This window comes from Podarcis muralis, chromosome 1 (genome assembly GCF_964188315.1).
Source record: "Podarcis muralis chromosome 1, rPodMur119.hap1.1, whole genome shotgun sequence".
Classification (NCBI taxonomy): Eukaryota; Metazoa; Chordata; class Lepidosauria; order Squamata; family Lacertidae; genus Podarcis; species Podarcis muralis.
The window spans coordinates 23413718-23438133 of record NC_135655.1 but is presented as its reverse complement, the minus strand read 5'-3'; the positions used below and the strand labels follow the sequence as shown (position 1 = coordinate 23438133).

General features: G+C 40.9%; 1 protein-coding gene across 4 annotated transcripts in view; it reads right to left on the bottom strand.

The window, feature by feature from the left end:
• TTC7B (tetratricopeptide repeat domain 7B) overlaps positions 1-24416 on the bottom strand; it is a 104249-nt gene that overhangs the window by 19462 nt on the left and 60371 nt on the right. The window contains exons 16-20 of one of the 4 annotated variants that reach the window (XM_077924798.1): positions 20173-20289; positions 14782-14879; positions 10703-10870; positions 8077-8127; positions 3959-4099 (exon numbers count right to left, since the gene is read on the bottom strand). In XM_077924798.1, the coding sequence (XP_077780924.1) occupies positions 3959-4099; positions 8077-8127; positions 10703-10870; positions 14782-14879; positions 20173-20289 (575 nt within the window). The remainder of the gene's footprint in view (positions 1-3958; positions 4100-8076; positions 8128-10702; positions 10871-14781; positions 14880-20172; positions 20290-24416) is intronic. The other 3 variants (XM_028717729.2, XM_077924803.1, XM_028717737.2) reach the window with 3 other exon arrangements.

The following is a 24416-nucleotide window of genomic DNA, read 5'->3' as shown; positions in this document are numbered from 1 at the left end:
AGAGAGCAACCCCTCTCTCTACGATAGCAACCGCTTTTGAAACCGAGGGACAGTTTCATAAACTGTTAGCAATATGGGATGGGGAAGTGTTCAAAGGCGGGGGTGGGGAATCTGAGGAGCACATGCAAGCCTTTGGGGATTCTTAAAGTAGCTGTCTGGATCCCAGCCCAGTAAGTAAAGATTATTTTAACCAAAGGTGTGAAGGCATATATTAGCACTTCGATCTGCTGGGAACCAGCAGAGGAAGAATAAAGGAAAATCTGAAAAGTTTGATGAAGCCCTTCCAATAATTGCATAAAAACATCAAGGGCCTCATGAAAGCATTTGATAATTTTAAAGCCAATGTTTAAGTAAATTGCAGCCCAGGCTACAGAGCAAAATGCCTTATGATTAGGCTCAGATGGGCACTCAAGCCTGTCTCCCAATGAGTTATTAATGATGAGGGACTGCATGCCATTTGTTTCCACTGACACTTTCAGGCATTTTCTCTCCCTCTCTCAAATTTTGCTTGATATCATTCATACTGCTGTGAACTACCTCAGTTTTCACAGAAGCAGTAAAGATGCTGATTTAGAAATTCCCTATATATCTCCGCTTTCCTGCTCACTTGTACTTTAATAACCAAACAACATCTACACGCACACACACAATTGTTTTTTCCCCTACCCATCGCTGTAAAATAATGTGGCTGACATATAAAAAACTGCTCCCATACGAAGGTTTTTAAATAAGCGCTATTTACTATCATCAGCATGATAGAAATAAGTGAAAAAGTGACAGCCAGGATCCCAAGGGCCATTCATGATGTACCACAGGGACATTTACTTACCGTACTTTCCACTGTAGTAGTAGTAGTAATAATAATAATAATAATAATAATAATAATAATAATTTATTATTTATACTCCGCCCATCTGGCTGGGCTTCCCCAGCCACTCTGGGCGGCTTCCAAAAGAATATTAAAATACTATAATACATCAAACATTTAAAGCTTCCCGAAACAGGGCTGCCTTCAGATGTCTTCTAAAAGCCTGGTAGTTGTTGTTCTCTTTGACATCTGGTGGGAGGGTGTTCCACAGGGAAGGCGCCACTACCGAGAAGGCCCTCTGCCTGGTTCCCTGTAACTTGGCTTCTCGCAGTGAGGGAACCGCCAGAAGGCCCTTGGTGCTGGACCTCAGTGTCCGGGTAGAACGATGGGGGTGGAGACAGTGCCTTACAACAAAACAACACAACACCACACTGTACTTGTCAGGCCTATCCTTCTGATGACAAACCACCTCTTACTTTCTTTCTCTTCCACCCGCCCACCAACCCCAAATATTATGGGACCATCCAAGTGGCGCTGCATACAATGCAAACAGTGGGGTTCTGGCATTAAAGTTGGAACCCCTTCTCATCAAGGTGTGGAAGAGAATTATTCCGGCAGCCTTTGACTGGTGTATTTTATCTTCCTTGTTTAATGTTTTCTCTTTGCATTTTATTGTGCTTTATTTTATTTGCATTTCATTGCTTTTGGCCACCTTGAGCACCATTTGAAACATGTCAACCAACCAAAGTACTTCATCTGTTTAAAGGCCACTGTCTCAGGCATGAAATAAGCCTCAAGGCTTTCTGAGGCTTACATAAAAATAAAAATAAAATAAAATATATGAAGGACTGTTGTTCCAAAAGAAAAGCTGCCCAAACACACAAGCATGCGTGTGCTACTATGTCATCACATTTTTCTTCTCAGAACTATTGGGCATACCCAACAACCTCCACTAGTTGGAAGAAGTCAGCACAGAAAAGGCATTAGACAAGTTTGATCTTACAGAGGACTAAAGAACAAAACAAAAAGTGAGTCCTTAAGCTGCCGTAAGACTCTTGTAACTTTTTGGTTGGTTCTAACAAAGGTATTGATCAACTATGGATTTATGAGTTACCTTTGTTTTTTTAAAAACCTAAACACAATCATTCTAATTCAAGGGGGAACAAACAGAATTTGGAATATTTAAATATGGGCAATGTGCAAATAATACACCTCCCACGCTACTGCTCCAATTAAAAAGGAGCTTTCAAGTTGAAAAGTATGGTGGAAGACCCAAACACGTATCATCCACATTGTGACTGTTTTGCACTATGTCTGTCTGGAATTAGTAGGCAAGCATCTAATTTATTTATTTTGCCTGATAAAACATAATTAACAACAAGATGTTTTACAACATAACAAAGTTTAAACCAATCAAACTGTTTTGTAACTCGGTACCATAAATTGCTCCCATTTATCTGTCCCCTTTATATAGCATAAGAGATCACACCATACATCTTTATATTTCCAACCTCAAGGCTCAGTTCAGATCTGAGGTCAAGTACACTCTTTTCTTCCCTGCAAGATTCTTCCTTTCTTTATTTATCATTATAGGAAGCAGACAAAGGCTTCTGTCCTAACCTTAAGTAGCTGGGAGCACGCCCCACTGAACTCAATGTGATTCGTTTCTGATTAATATGCGCAGGATCACAATATACAGTTGCAAACCTATATGCCCTTACTGGGAAACTGGTAGCTGAGATTTCCTATTGTTTTTATCATCCTCCTACTACCCCAACTAAATATTTTGGAATGGTATTTGTCTGCCTGCCTGTTTTCTATGCATTTTGGACACTTCTTAATGAAATTTTTGCATGGTGGTTTCTGAGATCAAGAAGCAGGTATGGGCATCATTGGGTGCCATTTTCAATCAAGACGGCAGACCGAACTTTTCAACACCGCACTGAGTTTTTGCTTTCTCAGCATTCTGGAGCAACGCTGAGTACAAGGCTGCAAGTTTCTAATCTCTGTACCCTACTAATGCACTCAGGACAGTGTACATGTCCTGCCCCCCCCCCGCCCATACTCAGAACAACCTTATGATGAAGATTAGAGCAAGATGGGTTTTATGAATGAGTGAGTAACTAGCATTCTAGTTCCTGTATTTGCAGACAACATCTCATTTGGGAAAATAATCTGTGGATCTTATTCCTCTAACTTGCTGTCTAAGACAATGCAGCGTAGTTAACAAATATATCATATGGGTCTTCGGCTGATTCGTTTTGGGGCAAGGTGATTTTACTTCTGACCTGTATTTCAAAAACAGCATCGTTTCTTGAAATAGGTACATTCTAGTCCCCGATAATAGCTTGCCACCTCACTTGTGGGTTGAACTGCCTTAAACGTTATTCCATAACTCTGTAATATAGATATCTCAATATACCTTGCGTATTTGAGCTTTAACACCAGAAGGTTCACCCGACCTCTTTTACTCTATTAAAGCACATTTACATGAGTTTGTTATTGACACCTCAAGTCAGAAGAGCATGAGGCTCTTAATCTCAGGGACTTGGGTTCAAGCCCCATGTTGGGCAAGAAGATTCCTTCATTGCAGGAGGTTGGACTAGATGACCCTCGTGGTCCCAACTCTACAATTTTATTATTCTACATAAAAAATGTATTTCAGATTCTCCACCCCCCTCCCGAAATTAGTCTTAGCTTGCTATTCTCTTTTGCAGTCTGAAAAGCATATAATTGCAGATGGCATTTTATCTTTTTTGCCGGAAATTCATAGTTTGAGCTGCCCAGATTAAAGTTCACCGAAACAACGTCACTCTTAATTTTCAATGAGGCACTTTAAATTTCCATGACTTAACACAACCTGAGCAGCGGATGGGAAGGGGGCGGCGGGGGTGCGGTGGGGAACTCAACCTCCTGACAAGGTTGTTAAATACTAAATGCCAGCCTCCCCTGGACTACTGTTTCATAAATTAAGCATACAATGTTCTTGTCTTGAAATGTAACGAAATGCCACATTCCGAATAAGTGTCCTTAAAAGCTGTGCTTTTAGCTGACATACAATGAAAACATTCTGCCCCGCTGAAGGCAATGACTTCAGATTCCTGTAGCTAATGAGCAGGAAAAAAGAAAACAGCAGCTGTGCCCTATTACCTGCATGAAGCCAGATTTGAGCCAGAGTCATCCAAGGATGCAGAGGACCTTGCTTCGGAGCACTGCTCTGCAAAGACGAGGCAACTTCAGACAGCGCCTGCTCCACTCTAGAGGCTGCTATCGACGTCGCATGGATCGAACCTGCGGAAATAACAGACATAGCTTGCATCAGTAGAAAGAAAGAGAAAGCCTGGGCTTCAGCTGCTTGCTGTTCTTCATTTTAACTCTGTGCATGTAAAGGTGTTGCGAAACCTTAAAACATCTACGTTTGCCAGGCTCCCCCTTCCCCGATTATAAGGACGTTAGTGTTAGTGAACCTGCATTAAAAGCCTATTACATTACTAGCGGAAATGACAGATGAGATTGGAGCAGCCACTCGTGAAACACAAAGCTTTCGACGACCGACAGCAGGTATACAAGTTCCACGCACACACATACAAGCTGTAAGACTCAAAGAGGTTTGGGGATGATGCTTATATGATGTAACTCTTACTACTTACTCTTCACTGCTAGTTATCACTGAACACCCCACCTCCCTGGAGGGGTAATTAGAATACTATTTTAAGGATAATAATAGAGAGACTAAAATAACCTAAGAAATTCAGAATGATCTCAACGTTTCCCTGAACAGAAACCAATTAAGCTGCAAAGACTATAAAGTTCACTTAATCACCAATATTAGCAGCTGGGGAAGTGAACAGAATGAGCACTTCGTCCAAAATGGAGTTGATAGATCTAAGCAGGGAGGGGGGGAATCTAACCAACAGATTATTCTTTTCCTTGATATTTTCCTATATGTTACTGTTTATTGCTTTTAGCCAATTTCTATTTGATATGCATGTACAAATAAACAAGCAACTCCTGCTATAATACTAGATATCTTCACATATCAGTTCTGCTGTAGTTCCTAAACATGTGAGACACTCACTGCATCTCTCTAACGTAGTACCAATTAAACATGACCTTCGAAGACTTAAATGCACGCTTGACAAAAGCGGAGGACACCGAAGAATATAAACGTAGAGTGAAGCATCTGAAATGTTTGCAAGGAGAAGCAGAGAGACGAATGCCTTCTTTGTCAAGCTACAAATAAATTGGCACACTCATCTAATCACCTTCTAATATTTCCTTGACGGCAATTTTGGAACAGAGCTGCTAAAATGTACCCCAAATAATGTCAGGTGTTTACACTGTAACTTCTTGTTCACACATAAAGTTATCGGTGTCTTAAGTCTGGCAAGAGCTCCTGGGGCTTTAAGACCTGTGTGACAAGCAGAACTTAATCGACTGAAACTTTCCCTGGCATGCAGAAAGGGTAAATGTCATCTGCTGAACTGCTTGCCCCACAGAAGCTCCAAAAGGAACAGCATTAAAAGAGAGCTAGACAAATCAATGCAGGAGAAGGCTGTTGTTAGATCTCTGGCCACAATGGCTACATTCTGCCTCTGTTGTCAGGAGTCAGTACAATCGTACCTTGGTTCTCAAACTTAATCCGTTCCGGGAGTCTGTTCGACTCCCAAAACGGTTTGAAAACCAAGGTGCTGCTTCCAGTTGGCTGCAGGAGCATCCTGCACTCAATTGGAAGCCGCGGAAGCTTCCAAAAAACGTTCGCAAACCGGAACACTCACTTCTGGGTTTGCAGCGTTCGGGAGCCAAAATGTGCAAGTACCAAGGCGTTCGAGAACCAAGGCACGACTGTATGCCTCTGAATACCAATTGCTGGAAATCCCAGGTGGGGAGATTGCACTCAAATCTTGCTTATGGGCTTCCCATGGGCTTCTGATTGGCAACAGTGAGAACAAGATGCTGCACCAAATGGGCCTTTGGTGTTATCCAAGAGAGCTCTTTTATTTTCTAATGACTGGAAATGACATGGGCACCACGAATTCAAAATATTACATAAGTAATGACTTCTCATTATTGAAAGGGGGGCCGCTATGAGAGGACATTCATACGTTTTGGCACATATAAATGTGGTGAAGACTAACCAGGTCTTCCCCCCAAACCAGCTTTGATACCTGATTTAGTACATATATTATCCCTGGCATCTAGGATTCTGGCCCCTATAAAGCAGCATTCAAGTCAAGTGAGCCCCAACTGCAGTGAACCAACATAAGCCTGATATGGGCTTAGGGTCTCAGTGAAAATGAGGCCTATGTGGGAGATGGTAGGGATAAGGCAAACGTCTAATCTCCAAACACACATCGATCACAACAACTGTTCCAATACCTCCCATTTATGTTTTTCTAGTCAATCGCCAACTGGAGATTTTCTGCTATCAACCATGGCTTGCTTGTTTAACTAGAACACCCTTTTCATGGTCAGGGCTTAACTTTCTGAAAATAGCAAAAATCCAATATTCAGCTGTGGCTTCAGCCACCAACTTTGCTGCCTCACTTCTTATTACACTGCATAGCTATTTGTGTACCACTTCACCTTACACCCATTTCAGGAGTCATTATAAACTTAACAAAAGTAACTGAGCTACGATTTCATTCACTAGGATGAACCAGTGCTTTGTTTAAATGGCTTAATTTTATAGTGCTTTATTTCAACAAGGGACACCTGCCACTATTTGAACCACCGACAAAGGAAGCTTGTCATTGTGACAAGATGATTATTAAATTTTCCAGCATTTTTTTGCTAGTGTTTACTTTGAGAAGGCCTTTTGTTTCTGAACAGCTGATAAATTGGCTGACTCCGGCACAAGGGGGGAAAAAACAAAAGAAGACAATTCTGTATTGCTTTTCTACTTGAACGTTTATGGGATGGGGAGAATCCCCTTCTTAATATGATGAGCATGTTGCTACTTCCCCTGTGTTTATCTTTAGGATTGCCAAGTGAATGATGAAATGGTAAATACTTGACATAATGCAAATCCTTCAGAGGCTCACCCCTCTCCTTGCTGCAAAATGGAAAGTTGCTTTTCAATCAAATTTCATGAGAACAATGTCTTAATTAAAGGAAAGGAAATGAGCAAAATCATGCAAGGTGAAAATACAACCCGATTTCACATGCACACACAAAAAAAGCAGGTGCCAGAACATGTAAGAATGCCAAACTGTGGTACATGCAGAGATCTGTATGCCGGTGCGAGTAAAACTCTCTCTATATGAAGAGACAGTACATTCTGTAGGACCAAATAAAACATGTATGTGTACGTCTAATCTAGGGGTAGCCAAGTTTGTGCCCTTCAGCTGCTTGGACTACAAAGCCCATTAGACCAGTCAGCATCATCAATGGTCTGGGCTGATAGGTGTTATAGTCCACAATAACTGGAGGTAATACCACACTGGCTGTCCCTGGGCTAATCCCACAAGATGGGCAACACCCAATGATAGTCATACTGAGAGTAAGAACATTGGCATCAATAGTGTCCACTGATTTCAATGGATCTAGTCTGAATATGATGAACATTGTATATCACCCTTTATTAGCAACTGCAATAACTCGTCCCCTACCTCCAATATGTTAAAAGGCTCGTCAACGTTTTCCAAAATAGATGGTGTACATTAACGAAGAGGAGCCTGGGGCTTAGATCAACAAACATAACTTTCTTTGTTCCATAGGGTTGGTACATGAAACAAGTATCATGCGCTTTTTGCTAATTGATCGTACACTGCCATCAACATCATTTAGAATGGTGCCAAGACCACATATCTTAAATAAATAAATAAAGTGCTTTTTTTTTTTTTTAGAATAGGTTAACCTTGCTTTATTTTCTTTTAAAATCTCTTTCCGCCCCTTATTCCTTCCAGCCAAGAGGCCAGAAAATGAACTAACTGATCTGGAGAAATTATAAATATGGTGGATTACGGACTTATGCAATGGATTTTATAAAGTCAGCCCCTGCTCTCAAGGACCTTTATTTGCAGCCCTCCAGAAATTAATACTGCCTCTTTAATAACAGAACTCTAGTTCTAGCTGAGGGCATTCAGATCTCATAGGATTGCAGCCTCAGGAGTGACTTGAATGGCTAAGGAGCAGCAGCCTCGCTTTGCACAATGTCAAACCTCCATGACGAATGGACACACATTTACATTCTGTGGTGGAGGGAAGGTGTTATTACTAAGCCTTTAGAAGTTTAAAAATAGACCTGTATAGTAAATACTACTTACAAACTGAAAAAAGGGAGAAAAAACCATGAAAGTAAGCATCTGGAGGGTTGCCTTTAAACAACAGATCAAACCACAAATTAAAATCACGAAGGATAACAGCTATAAAACAGAACTGCACAAAAAAAGCAAAATACACTTCTGATAACCTTCAAACTGTAAGCTTGTTTTCTTGTTTTTCCAAAGGACAGTGAACATTTCGAAATAAGGAGTTTAAAGTCATGATGAATTTCCGGTAAGAATTTGGAGAAAGTTCTTGTTAAATAAATCCCTTTCATGTCATGTTAACAATCAAATTGAATATAGAAAAACAACAGAGTATACATATTGAGAGCAAGAAAGCTACAGAGGGTTTGGACCAATTCTATTCATATGGATTCAATGGGGGAATGAAAGTGCATAAACAACTGCTCTGAGGTCAAATAACTGAGGCTCCTACAAAACTGCCACATATTTCCCCCCGCCCTCATAAGATATTGCAGCTCTCGCTGGAGGTAGGAAATTCACAGCCTGCTTTTGTGCTTTCATTTCTGCAGCATCTCATGATTGGTCCTACATCCCTATGGAAAGCTAAATAAGTTCGCGGCTTCACCAACAACAATTTAATGCTATGTGGGCTATGCTCTGTAGAGGCTCTGTTTTAGAAAAGGATATTGTCTATCACACTTCCCCAGCTGTTAGCTAGCATCCAAAGTAATAACTAGTCCTGAATTTTTAAAGTGGTTTTTTTTTTGGGGGGGGGAATAAATCCCCAAAAGTTCATATCAGCACCCATAAGTGCAGACAGCACGATTCCAACCACTGCAAAATGAATTCTGACACAGATCCATCAGAGACCAGTAGATGAAGACCAAACCACAAACTACACCTCACAGCAATTTTCTGGGCAGCACCATTTCAGACAGCAAAGACCTTTTTTCGTATGCTCCCTCATGAAGAAACCCCACCTCACTTCAGGTAGTAAACACACCAAAACAAAAATCTTTAGCACAGCATCCTTTCAGATGCACTACTTGACTGCCTGGCCTGCAGCCCAAAGTAGCAGAGCCCAGAATTGTATCACCTTAGCTATGGCCTCACTTTCTGTAAGGTGCAGTAGGGCTCTTAGGGAGGGGTGATATTTTTTAAAATGTCCCATTGAAGAACCAGGATCACAGAAAAGCCTCGACAAAACAAGTGGGAGCAGAATTAATACCAATATGAAAGCACAAGTGCTATCCTTTCAAACAGCATCTTGAATAGGATCCAACTACATTGTGACCTGATTAATTTGCACTCCTTTGCTACTTATTTTCCAGCACCTGTCATCTAATTCAGTGCCAGAGACAACGATTTACTCACTCTACTCCTCCGAAACGAACAGATTACGCCAATTTATGATAGCAAAAAAAAAACAAACCCAAAAAACCAAAAAAAACACCACAGTGCAAAAGAAATCTTTCCTGTCTTGAAGTTAGCTTCTAGGAATGAAAATTGTTGCCAATTATATTTAATTCTGTCAAATAAAGGTCCTAACATTTCAAAACGAGTTAATTGCATGGATGAGAACAAAATCCAGTAAAAAATAAAAAACCTATAGTACAAAAAGAGAAGTAGGAGCAGAGTTCCTACCACTCAAGAATCAGTATAGTACAGTGGTACCTCAGGTTAAGTACTCAATTCGTTCCGGAGGTCCGTTCTTAACTTGAAACTGTTCTTAACCTGAATCACCACTTTAGCTAATGGGGCCTCCTACTGTTGCCGCGCCGCCAGAGCATGATTTCTGTTCTCATCCTGAAGCAAAGTTCTTAACCTGAGGTAATATTTCTGGGTTAGTGGAGTCTGTAACCTGAAGCGAATGTAACCTGAAGCGTATGTAACCCGAGGTACCACTGTACTGACAAATTTGGGCACATACTTATAATACTAACAGCGTGTTTTCCGAGTGCTCCATCACACATGATGTGGAGGCACAGGAATGTGGACCAAGAGTTGCCATGTCCTACAAGGGGCCAGGTTTTCTCCAGCTTGAGGCTTCAGATCCAGAGCTGTGAGGTGGGTTGGGGAGTTAAAATGGCAACCCCATTGCTTCTTCTTTCTTCTCCTGGCTCACAGCCAAGACATGGAAATCTTCCACATCCTGGTACACCCCCAGCGTTAATCCTCGCTCCACAGCACTGCATCGACAATGGGTACCAATCCTTGCGCAACAGACTCTTGGAAGAGCTGTGTCACTGACCCATCGCAATATTGCTAAAATGTCTTATGGCAGCACTTACTCCGTGCTCTCAGGGAGGCAATGGAGCCCCCTGGTGGTCCCTCGATGTAACATTTGATGAGCCTTCCAAGGGTATTGGAGTGAGGAGTTAGGAGACTGATTTAAGAGCATACCCACTTGAAACCATCACTGCTTACTTGAAGAAACATGGAGTATTGCAGCCTAAAACAGTTTCAAATGCCCTAATGGTTTTTTTTTAAAAAAATCATCATCATCATCATCATATAATCCAAACAGGTAGGTTGCACTAATACCAAATACCTTGATGTTCAACAACATTTCAGGGCAATGGATGCTTAGCAGTTATGGAGATTATCAGAAGCACAAACAGAGCAAACTAGCACGCCTATCAGAAAGAGGAAATCAGTTTACAGAGTGGCGGTTCGCAGGGCCCAGGAACGAGGTCACAGTATGGATTGGTTGCATAGGGCCAGACAAAGGTATCAGATTTGGGATGAGGGTGAGGAGATTGAGGAGACATAAACAGGTGGAGAGGAGATTCTGTTCTTGAGAGAGGTGAAGATGTGGAGGAATCAGAAGCTAAAAAGTGAAAGAGAAAAATATAAAGAAAATGCCAGGAATAGGTTTTGAATGGCTTAATGGATGCCATGAAAAGAAAAGAATAATCCTAATAATGTATAGCTCATTTAACCACCACTAAAAAGGAAGCAACAGTTTACCACACAAAATATATTTTCCTACAAGCACTGCAAAAAGGTCACTTTTCTTGCATGAAAATTTTTTAAATGTTTACTGAGATTTAGTAAAACCAGTTTCAATCAAGTCAAGTTATTTTGGAAAGGAAAACTGTTATAATGGAAACATTTGTAAGGCAAACTATTTGGCACGTCCAATAGGAATACAGATGGCAAAAATTATTTTCTGAAACGGGAGTAGCCAAGGTGGTGTCTTGCAGATGCTTCGGACTCCAACTCCCATCAGCCCCACCTGGTGTGGCAATTCTCAGGGAGGAATGGTGTCGTAGTCCAACATTTGCAGAGCACCATGTTGCCCACTGTGTCCTAAAACCTGATTGCCTGAAGCTGCCAAATGCTTGTCCAAGTTAGAAATAAAACACCAACTGTCTAGGTAAGTGATACTGAACTTCATTTAAAAAATAAATCAATCCTTGAACGACAGGAGACAGAAGGTCCGCTTCATCACCCTGTTCCATGAAAGGAAGGAGATCCTGGTGTCATTTTGCTGGCAAAGCATCCTGGTTCATGTGCTCAGGTGCGACTCGAGAATTTGTTGCTCACACCCTCCCTTGACAATATCAAAGGCAATGTGTGTATTTATTTTTGCTCAATCCAGTTCTTCCTCCTGAGAATTTACAGAGGCATATAAAGGATTATCCCCTTTTATGTAAATAAGCCAGGCAAGGCCTCAAAATAAAGAGTTGCTTCAAAGTAACTCCAAAATCCTTCCTATAATTCAAATTCTGTAGTGGAACTAGACTCCCTCTTGCTCTAGACGAGCCATTTTGCTTGAAAAGGAGGCGGGAAAACTTGTCAGAGCTGGTAGAAAATGAGTGGGTGGAGACAGCCTGGCTATGCTGGGCTGTGCACCACTGAAAACAGCTCTGCCGGATAACGTTTTGCAGATTGCCGTCACAGTTGATTGTTTTAAAGAAGAGATCTATGAAACAACTGGTAAATTGTCTATCAGCTCTGATCTAGTTACAAATGCTCATACTTCACTTTTTTCTTTTGGCTCTTCATTAAAAAAAAAATAAATAAATAAAAATTCCAGTACTGATGAAGCAGCAGGAGAAGTGGCTATTTTGCAGTTCATGCATGGATGGAGCAAGCCGTCAAGGATCAACTTTTACATTTGAACCTCCATTTTGGGAGGTCCCTGAAGCCTCGATGAAGACCAGAAGAAAAGTGCGTAAAGAATGGCTAGCTTGCTAAAAGAAGCACAAGCAGGAGTTTGTTCCAGGTGGGCAGCTGGCCAGAGCCACTATCAAAGCAGCCTTTGACACATAAGCATAGGTAGGTTGAAAACAAATCAAACTTAATCTTCAGTTCTGTCCTAAAACCAGCTTAGCAGCCCATAGTCTTAAAAAAAAAGAAAAGAAGTCTGACTAAGGTCCATCGATGCTTGTAGTCTAAACTTGCCTCTAAACTATGATCTGGCTTTGTTGTACCTAGATCCAGAAAAGTACTTTTGACTCTGAAAATGGGTGAAGGGCATGGTTATAAGGTGGGTGGGAGGAATCTAGTAAAGGTAAAGGGACCCCATTAGGTCCAGTCGTGACCGACTCTGGGGTTGCGGTGCTCATCTCGCTTTATTGGCCGAGGGAGCCAGCGTACAGCTTCTGGGTCATGTGGCCAGCATGACTAAGCCGCTTCTGGCAAACCAGAGCAGCGCACGGAAACGCTGTTTACCTTCCCGCCAGAGCGGTACCTATTTATGTACTTGCACTCTGACATGCTTTCAAACTGCTAGGTTGGCAGGAGCAGGGACCGAGCAACGGGAGCTCACTCTGTCGCGGGGATTCGAACCGCCGACCTTCTGATCGGCAAGTCCTAGGCTCTGTGGTTTAACCCACAGCGCCACCCGTGTCCCCTGGGAGGAATCTAGACCAGTTTAAAAGATTGCAAAGAAAAAAGTGAAGGCCATACTAACTTTTAACGCATGGTCTACTATCCTCTGGCCTGGGGGAACACAGACATTTACCTTATACAGTCAGACCACTGGTCCATCTAGTGCAGTATTGTCTCTACACTAACTGGCTGCAGTTCTTCAGCATTTCGGGCAGGGTTATCTTCCACTCCTACCTCTAAATGCCAGATAAGGACATGTTTGCTCACAGCAAATTCAGAGCCCACCCTCTCCCCTTGGGGAGGGGCTGTAACTCTGTTGTATGCTGAAGGTCCAGTTCTGACCAGTCCCTGTAGCTCTTTTATCTTATACTGTGCAATACCTCCCTCTACCAACCCTGCCATTTTCCCAGTCCCAGCTTCCAAACTTGCCTGACATTTGGACATTGGACATCGAATGGGGGGGAATGTGCAAAGGTCCATAACTGAACGTGAAATCACTGCTTTAACATCAGAGAGGTCCAGAGCGGCAAGAGATGGGCCCAGTTAGTGTGGCCTGATTCTACCACTGTGTATAGACAGGTACTATATTGCCTGCAAAGAGCTTGTGGAATTTTAGAACTGAAGCCTGCCTAAATAGCAACTCATATAAATAACAACACAAAACATTTCAACTCCGGTGTGAAGACTGGGAAATGCACCTCATTGCCAATACCCAATTGGAAAGAAAAAGAAAATAGGAGACAGATAGTAGATTGGGTATCTTCATTTAGAACACTAGAAATTTTCTCTTTAATATGGAAACTTTTATCTGTTATCTGGCTTGGGAAGATCTAAAGTGGTTTTATATGCTAATGAAAACAAACAGGCATAAGAAAGAGACTGCACAGAGATATAGTAAGGACCAATATGGATAAACTATGCAATTTAATTTTGCCCTGTTTTCAATGATAGGCTAATGACTTGGCAGGTTGAAATATATATATATTTTAGTTAAATGTGCCCACATTACATTATGTGGCCATCCCTAAACTGAAGTATGCTTTCAATGAGCCAGTAAACTAAAAATAAACGAATCAGAAGTCATGCAGGAAATCTACTTATGATGAGTGGAACTGCTTACATTACTTTATATTGTAAAAAATATTAAAACTTTGTTCTTCAATATTGTTTACATAATGCAGCAAAAACATCTTTAGGTGTGTAGAAGGGCTTACAGGTGAAAAACAAAAACAAAATAGGGTTCTGCCTGAACTTAAAGACTTCATGAACTAATGTAGCTGGTTCCATCATGAGTGTACTTGTGGGAGAGATATGATTTTCAAACATCTGCTTCCCACATTCACCCTTTTTATATCATACACTGAAATATACGCCTAAAAACAAATGTGTGAAGACGTCTGTACCATCCAGTCCTGTGTTTACTTGATACTATGCCCCAAGGAATTCTGTGCTTTTGGCTCTACATGTGAGGCTGGACTACAAATCCCATCATCCATGGCCATGCTGGTCTGGGCTGATAGGGATTGGAATTAGTCACCCCTGCAATAGGAATTACTCTTCAGTAATAATGCAGAGGATTGTAGCCCAAGGCGCAAAGTTTGGATTATGAACTTTTGGCCCTTAGTATACATGGATATTTATGTTAAGCATTTAACACAGGAGAGGGCTAACACACAACTCAAGAGTATGTGCCTGAACTTTTATTGTGTATGTATAAATTTTGTGTGTGTGTGTGTGTGTGTGTGTGTGTGTGTGTAATATGAAACTAAACATAAAATAAATAAATATACCGCAGCAAATTTCTATCTTGCCTCAATTGCTTTGATAGGTTTTAGATTAAGGCATCTAGCAGACAACACATATAGTTTCTGACACTTTATTGTTGTAGACAGTAATCCTCACCTGTTTCAGGGTCACTGAAGTCTGGCAAAGTAATTGTACTAAGTTGTCGCCTGTCGGCAATGGCTCTGTCTAACAAACTGCTGCCCCGTCCAGAATCGCTGTAGGAAACAATGCAAGGCATTTGTCATTTAAGGCTTTAAAAGTGACTATTTAGCTTACTGTACAGCTCTTCATATACAGAGTTCAGTGCTATGTGTACTTTATCTACCAACGGGATAGACAGCCCATATATCATATTAAAAACACTGCATTTTATGCTGATTAAAGTCTTTTCACACTATGGTTCAGATCACTTCAAAGCACTTGTTTAATTGTGAGTGGATGTCTGCCCTACTGAGTCACTTGTGGCATGAAAATGATTGGCTCCACTTGGCGGATCTGAGAGACCAAGCTTAAAAAAAGAAATCTTTCCATGAATGACTTCCACAGAATGAGATGATGGATACCCTCCTCCAAGGGGTTTACAATCTAAAAACAGATACAAGGGAAACAACAGAGGGACGAGAGCGAAATCAAGGCAGGGATGAATGCCGGAAGAAAATGCAATGACTACACATATTTATGGAACGTCTTCCACTTTATGAATGTGAATACTGCCAGTGTCAGCTCAGGAAAAGGGAATTATTTCCCTCTTATTTTGGAAATGCAGTCGTACCTTGGCTCTCAAATGCCTTGGCTCCCAAACAAATCTGCTCCCGAACGATCGAAACCCAGAAGTGAGCGTTCCAGTTTTCAAACGTTCTTTGGGAAGCCGAATGTCCGACACGGGTTCCATGCCTTCCGATTGGCGGCAGGAGCTTCCTGCAGCCAATCAGAAGCCACACTTTGGTTTTCGAATGTTTTGGAAGTCGAACAGACTTCCGGAATGGATTCTGTTCGACTTCCAAGGTATGACTGTAAAGTATAGTGACAAAATGGTGAGGAATGATTATATGGATGATGTTATAATTGCGCCAGTTAAAAGCAAATACTATCCGTCCCTTTCTATAGGGGTGCAATGTTGCTTAGTGGCATCAACACTGCTGTCATCCCTAGTGATCTGGTTTTTAAAGTGGTAGAAATCCTCATTTCTTCACATCTATCCTAAGCTGGAAAATGGCTTCCTGGTTTTGAATCTGAATAAACTCAAAATTTCCTTTCGGTGAAATGTCTAAATCCAATTTTTAAGCAATGTGTTCTATATACAGAATGAAACTATTTCCTTTCTTTGTCTGGCTGCTGTTAAAATGCTGCAAAAAAACAAAAAAACTCTGTAAGACACCAACACAGCTAATTCCTTGTGCAATGATGCAATTACAGTAATCCACAGGAAACAGAAGCGACCTTCCTTAGTCCATTTTATCAACCAATAACTATTACATCAGTCAGCACACATTTCCTGGAAACAGCTCTATTAATTACTTCCTTGATACATGAACAATGCTGTGCCAAACGTCAGTGAGGAAGAAAATGAAGCTGAAGGTAAATAACCTCTTGTGGAGGCTCGGCTGGCTAGCACAGGTCTCCGTTGCTTCCAGCTGGGCAGCCCAGGCAGGAGCATTAATGGGTGAGAAACATGAGCTGTTGTAGTCCATAAGGATGGTTTATTTGCTATGCACAACTCAGACACAGTCCATTATAAGTGTATGTAGTCAGTAATAAGGATTCGGTTGGTGTACCAACCACCGCACAACTGGTTCTGAATCTTGACTGACCTGGCAGAGAAGGTGCAATAACTGATATTGAGACAGACTACTTGTTGCCACTGCCACCATATAACCCTGAGCCATCCCAATTTTCATTAAGCACAGGTACGTAAAAGCATTTCAGCACTGAAAGTGGAGATGAGCGCCACACCCCAAAGTCAAATTTGACTGACTTAACCATCCAGGGGTCCTTTACTGGTGATTATTAATTCATGTGATGCAGGAAAGTTCTCTTCTTATATATTCCACAGCCAGGCCCAGTATATTTGAAGGAGCGTCTCCACCCCCACTGTTCTGCCCGGACGCTGAGGTCCAGCGCTGAGGGTCTTCTGGCAGTTCCCTCAGTGCGAGAAGCAAAGCTACAGGGAACCAGGCAGAGGGCATTCTCGGTAGTGGTGCCCGCCCTGTGGAATGCCCTCCCATCAGATGTCAAAGACTACCTGACATTTAGAAGACATCTGAAGGCAGCCCTGTTCAGGGAAGTTTTTAATGTGTGACATTTTAATGTATTTTTAATCCTTGTTGGAAGCTGCCCAGAGTGGCTGGGGAAACCCAGCCAGATGGGTGGGGTACAAATAATAAATTGTTGTTGTTGTTGTTAATTGTGTTTTACTTTTTAATAACTGAGTTCTTAGATTTATTTTTTTTAAGTCATCAATTCTAAACTCAAGGCAGAAAAAGCAATGTTACAACTGCACCCTAACTGACTTAGTAAGAAGCAAGGAAACTGAAACAACTAACAAATGATGTCATTTGAAAATTATATACAGTACTTTCCACTGGAATGGTATAACTTCTCTGGTTCATTGCAGGTCAAAATGCACACTGCTCTCCAGGATAATCACTACTAAAAAATATTTTTAGCCAAGAGTGCATCAAGCTCATCAGAAAAGCACTGGCCAAACATGATTAGATTCTGTGCCGACATCAAGCAAGCTGCAGAAGTTTGAAGGTTTAAACATATTACTGCAATTGTGTGCACATAGATATCATGCTGAAATTAGGTGTAAAAGGAAACTATCACCACACTGCTCAAATCAGCACTCTGGAAACTCAGATAAGCAGAACATTTTGCAAATACAGAATGAGGAAATAGCTTCAAAATGTGTTTAAGATGAAAAAGGCTGCTTCTGAGTCTACTGATTCTATCAGCAACAGCAACAACTATAATCCACTTTTTACTTAATCAAAATACAATTCGTAGACTTAGATATGACTGAAACCAACTTTTAAAATTTAGAGACGAGCAATTGATTTAACTATGTATTTCCCAGATACCTACTGAATGAGGACAGGGTATTTTATTTTGGGGAACATTATCAATTTAAAGCACAATCCCACACGTATGTTCTCTGAATTAAAAGTTGTGCACAGAAATGTGAAATTACTGGGGAAAATATTATTTACATAGTAGTACTGCATTATTATTATTATTACTACTACTACTACTACTATCATCATCATCATTAACAACATTTTTAGTATTCATATTAAAAACAGGCCCTGCCCACACTACTGCTGTGGTCATAGGCAGATGTTATAATACCTCGAATCACTCATAATAGGATGGGTGGCAGGCACAGAATAAGATGCCCTTCACGCTTGGTTCATTGCTGTATCTGGTAACTGTTAACCAGTCATAAAATGAACCCTGGGATGCCCCTAAACCTTGCTTTAGAGCTCTGATTAAACTTAATAGACTTAATACATCATTTAGCAGCACCCCTAGCTTCATTCAGCCTCAGTAAGACACACTGATAAGTTGGGTGAGGATGTATAGGATGTTGCAGCCCTCTCTGGTGATGACACCATCTGCACAGCCATTCTACTTCCTGTGTTTTCTTCTTCTCTCTACCTGCTGGAGGGTCATGGCGCAAACTGCACACAAACTACAGAATTTGCAGCCACAAAACGTGGTGATGGCCACCAACTTTGATGGCTTTAAAAGGAGACTAGGCATAGGGGTACCAATGGCTAGTGGTCATGATGGCTATATATTATCCTCAGGATCAGAGGCAATATGTTTCTGATCATCAGTTGTAAAGGAACTGGGAGCAGGCTGTTGCTCCAATGTTCTTCCTGTGAACTTCCCCAAAGCGCCTGACTGACCACTGTGAGATACAGGATGTTGGACTTGATAGGCCTTTGATCTGATCCAGAAGGACTCTTCTAACATTCATTAGGCTTAATAAACTTTTATGACTTGCCACCCCACAAGGAAATGTAGTGGTAATGAAGGGAGCAACCAGGTCTACAGAGCCACAGCCTTGTAATCATGTGTACCAATAACAGCATAGGTCCTTCCTAAACATTTTAGGAAAGCTGATGTATGAAACATCACATATGCCAAATCTCAAATGGGGAAAACCCCCCAATTACCAGTGAGTTTGTCTTATAATAAGTGCATAATCCATAACTGGTAGGTTATACTTTCCCCTCTGCCTCATTTGCCTGCTTTGTGTGCTTAAATGAATCAACATTTTGAAGGGGTGGAGGGGAAGCCATAAAATCCACAGCCTTTATGCAGAACATAAATGTTTGTCTCATCTTGGACCACGCATTTGAAGTCTGACAGTGAATGACATCTGCAAGACTGCTGAAGTCGAGCTGGGCGCATATGCAAGCATTTACTCCGAGTCAGTTCTCACCTGGCATAAAGAGAGCGCCACATGAAGGTTGTTAACTCACAGCGGGGCCACAGCTATTACATGCTGGCTTTTACAGAATTTGAAAAGAGAAATGTGATATGCTGCATGGGGGACCTTGCTGATCTGATAGCATCATACAGGATGGAATATTACTCTGATATGCCTTGCTGTGGCATAACGTCATTGTATCTTTTCATTTACTTGACAGGAATGTAGCAGTAGAAAATTGTAAAGTACTACCAGGAAAAAAACAGCGTTTCTACTCTCAAGATTCTGATTTTGCTTTGCAAAGCAGAATGAATCCTCTCTTTTTACTGAAAGCAAATCAGAATTTCTGCTACTTGTACTGTACTGCAACCACTCTAGAGTTTCACTCACTCAAGATTTTCATGTCTTCTTGGAGCAGATTGAGCATGCAGGGGGACGGGGAAAAGGGAAGGGGGAAATCAAAGAAAACCGTTGCCCTACAATCTCAACTAATGGAAGCCTCTGCCGAATCAAAGAGCCCTCTGTCAGCAGAATGCCACAACTGGATACAACCCAAACTTCATTTTTGTTTACTATCTTGAAGGTCACTCAAGTGGAACAGTTCGGATTCTTTCCAGTTAAATAAAGAAATCAAGCCGGTCCAATGCACATACGCCACACCCATAACAGAAAAGCAACTAACATGGTAAGCAAAAATATAGCCACACAAACCTCGCATGAAATATAAACTGGAGTATGATACTCCCCCCCCCCCAAACAAGCTATGAGCAGAATTCACCTAACCAGTCAGCAAAATCCCAGCACAAGGACTTCCCATTGTGCAACAAGGCTGCCCTGCCTTTTCTTCCTCCAGCTCCCCCATTGGTGGGGGGGGGGGGGGGAGAGAGAATACCCAGAACACAAAACGGTGGGAGGATTGTTCCATCTGGCAAACTGCAATGCTTGCACAAACAGAATGACTGGAAGAGGGTGATGTTGAATTCCAACCTTTATTTACATGCAAAGGATTCACTCCGACCCCCTGCACACACAAACAGAATGCGTTCCATGTTGTTCTGTATTGTCCTTACCTGGGGTTAGTGAGATTGTAACAGGATTTCCAGATCTGCAACATGTGTTTACAAGTGAGGAGTGCCTCATCTGGGCCCCGGCAGAGTGATTCCAATTTGACTTTTGAAAACAGTAATCTGAGAAGGAGAAGAAATCAAACTGTAATTCAACAATAAAGGACGCTGAAAACATGAATGCAGCCCTGATGGACAGACCAAAGGCTATCTACTCCATCATCCCACTTCCTCCAGTGTCCATCCCAGATGCCTATGGAAAGCAGACAAGCAGCCTTGGTTCGTGCCAAGTGATGCTAAGACTTAACGAGCCTAGCGGATCCTTTTTTTGTGAACTTCAGTGCTTTCACAATTACTCGAGGTTACCCACACGAAGGAGTTTCTTTGTAGGCAAGTCAATATGAAAAGGGTTCCCCAAAGATAAAAGGTTTTAGATCACGGTTCTAGAGCACAGAGGCAGACGTTCTCTTTGAAAACAGCAAACAAGCGGCATTTTTCTTCTTCAAAAAGTAGCTCATGAAAGTGGACTCAAAAACCAAGCCAACATCTACACTCTAACTTTGAAAGAACTCTAGTCAGCAGCCAAAACTAACCGATTTTCTATTAAGCTTTATGGCAACAAAAAAGGAACCATTACAATGCTGAAGAAATTATACTTGAATAATGCAACGGTTTATTCTGCTTACCAGTTTGTTTTGCTAAAGGTTGCATGCCTCTGAATTATATTGGAAGCAATTAGGAGGAGCGAAAACTAACTGTTATAAGGAAAGCAAGTGTATTAGAGGTGTACCGAATGAGAAATGTGTTAAGTCAACTAATCTGTCAATTCCATCCACCAAAATAGAACATTTTGAACTGGTTTGTAGGCGTAATTCTAAAAAAGGCAAGCAGCCCAGAAACACGAGGAGGGGATTTGTGAGGGTTTTGCAAGTTTTGCTTGGAAGTGCACAATTGCTTTCAGCAATGGACAAGAAAGTGCCTGTGGGATTGTGTCCAGTCAGCTAGTCTGATCAAGTTTTAATTATGCCGTGGTAAAATGTTTTCAGAATTTCACAGCTGTTTTCAAACACTGAGAGAGATTCTGCACTTGACCGTTGCATCACTCTTTTGAGTAGATTTAAATAGTGGTCCAGTCATGTACCACCCCTTAACCAAAACCCTCTCTATTAGAGGGCATCAATTCTACAGACTGTAGGCTCCAACGAAAACACCAATTTGTGTATCAAAAGTATGTATCAGCCTCCAGACGACTGTTTGCAGAATACAGACGTAGCTAAAAAATATAGAAGTTACTCATCCAGATCTAGGACTTAACATATTATATCCCACCTTTCATATGAGAACATAAAAATGTAATAAAATAATACACTCAAACAATAAAAGCAAAATAATAAAAAGCAGAAGATAAAACAATCAACATTCAGTTTCATAAGTTCACAATGCAGCAGACTTTTGACAAACAATGGCACTAATTGTGGATAGTCAACAGCTTGCGAATTCAGTCGTAACAGCAAATCACTGTTACATTTGCAACATTGGCAGCCCCTTGCAAACCATAGTTTGTAAGCTGGCATAATACCTAATGACAGTTTTGCTTTACTAACCATGGTTTGGCATAATGGCTGACTGCACTTGCAGTTTGAGACTGATCCTGTAAGTCCCTTCTCTGCTGTTTCAACAAGCAACAAACAGTATAGAAACTGGCATGGTCCCCACATAGATTGCAGGTGTAGAAATGATTTTTTTTATTTTTATTTTTTTAAAAAACCTTCTCAAAAGAAGCACTCTGAGAGACAAGGGCTATACTATTTTCTAATTTATTTGACATTATTTATGTGGCACCACATAATGATGACTTATTCTCTGGCTGGCTTACAAAATGAAACAGCTTTAAAAACAATTACAGTGGTACCTTGCAAGACGAATGCCTCGCAAGACAAAAAACTCGCTAGACGAAAGGTTTTTCCGTTTTCGATTTGCCTCGCAAGACGAATTTCCCCTATGGGCTTGCTTCGCAAGACGAAAACGTCTCGCGACTTTGTTTTCTTTGTCTAAAAACAAAGACATGTTTTGTTTATAAAGTTAATTTATTTTCCCTTCAATTTTTGAACTGCTCTTTACAGTATGTGTGACTTTAAAGAGCAGTTAATAAACTGTTGTTGTACCAAATTTGGCTTTGTTTGGACTTTTTTTGACCATAGGAACGCATTAATTGATTTTCAATGCATTCCTATGGGATTTCGTGCTTCGCAAGACGAAAAATTCGCTAGACGACAAAAATTGCGGAACGAATTAATTTCGTCTTGCGGGGCACCACTGTATAATACAGCATTAAACAACTCCAAACTAGGATCAAAACAAAGCAAAAAAGCAAAGAAGTGTGTCCTTTCACGTGTGTACTATCATTACAACGCCTTATGCTGGATTAAAGATTCTTACTACAAGTCAGTATTCCTATAGTTCAATAGTAGGATGGAATATTTACTGGGCTGGTTTTTGGTAATGGCTATGAGCAGGCAGAAACTCTCAGCACAAAAGTCAGATAAACAACTGGAACCCAACCAGAATGACTTACATCTTTAGCATATGCAAAGAATCTGACCCTGTTTTTTTGAGAAATTTAATACTTGTAGAAGGAATTTCAGGCACAACTAAAAACCAGTTAATCTTAATGGCCCTATTTCAAAACAGTTATCTGCTTACACGAATAAGGAAAGGAGTAATATCAATGAGAACCAACAGTGATGCCATGTAAATGTGCCCCTGCTCTGCGGTAATAGCTTTAGTGAGAAATCTTCAGTGTCCTAAAAAATATTTGAAAGCTATGATGGAAAGCAAATCATTACCCATTCTTTTTAACAACTATTCCTTTGCTTCTTCATAGAGACTTGGAGCAATAAAAACTGAAGTAAATAAATGTATTAAGGGTCTTTTTAAAACAACACAAGCAACATCTGACAGATGTCTACTTGAAGCAGAGTTTGTAGTTTGATATTTGTCCACCAGGAGACCATATTTTTCTGATGTTCATTAGTAATGATGACCATATTTTCTGATAGTCATTAGTAATGAAAGAAGAAAAAAAATTAATACAAGTTTAACCAAAGACAGAATGCCATGATAATACTAAGATGGAAAAACAATAAATTCGCATTAGAGTGGTTTATTATCCAATCTCAAAGCATCAAGCTGTTTCCCTTCTCTCTACCAATCTCTAGAGATGCTGCCACAGCCAAATGATATAGTGACTTTTTAAACCCAAGAATCGCATATGGCCACTAAATAACATGCAGTCCTATACTATGAAGAGGTTCAATGGTGTAAGGAGAAACAACAGATTGCAGTTGTCAGGTCTGAGCCCAGAGTCAAATCTGAGCCGGAGGCCAGCAGAGAAGGAGAATGAGCAGATTTGGGCTTTGAAAGCTAACAGTGTTTTGGGGTCTTGGCTATCTCACATTGGAGATCTGATGCTGCCGTTGGGAGCGTTTATGCTGTGCTCCCATGTATGTTCAACCTGAATATCTGTAAATAAACCCAAATCTTATAAACTGCCATAGCCCATCATTAGCCAGTTCTCCACAAAAAAAAAAAGCAAGCGTATGTAAGTACTGCACCCTGATCCAGCAGGGCTCTTATGTTCTTATACTGGGGTTTCCTGGAGCTCTGCCTGTCATGAAATTCAGCCCTCAGAAGCAGAAACACAGATTTACACTTTGGGGGGGGGCGGTGTTTCAATATTTACATTTTTTTAAATAGTATTACACTACCACCAGGTAGAAATATAACACTTATGCCAAAGCACATACATTTTTCTGATAATCATTACTACACCCCTATAAGGCAGGCCAATACTACCACACAGCAGATTACAGGGGTAGGGAATAAAGGTGGAAGACAGTGGCTTGCTTAAAGCCATTAAATGAGCTCAAAACTGAGTTAATATTTGAACCAGGAACTTCTGACTTACAGATCATGTTCATAACCACTCTGATACACTACTTGTTTTTACAGAATGATAAGAACCAGTGACATTTTAAGCACATTGATGTGCACACGTCTGCTGAATGAGTGCTATTTGCCACTCAGCTGTTTTGTGATGTGGCTCTTTATTCTCATTTATTTATCATGATACATTGAGAAAAGCAGCAAGATAATCCACTCTATGGAACCCATCAACTTTGCAAAGGGAGGTCATGACGTTTCTTTCAAAAAAAGAAAAGGAGAGGACGAGAGCTTGTCGTTTTCTTTTT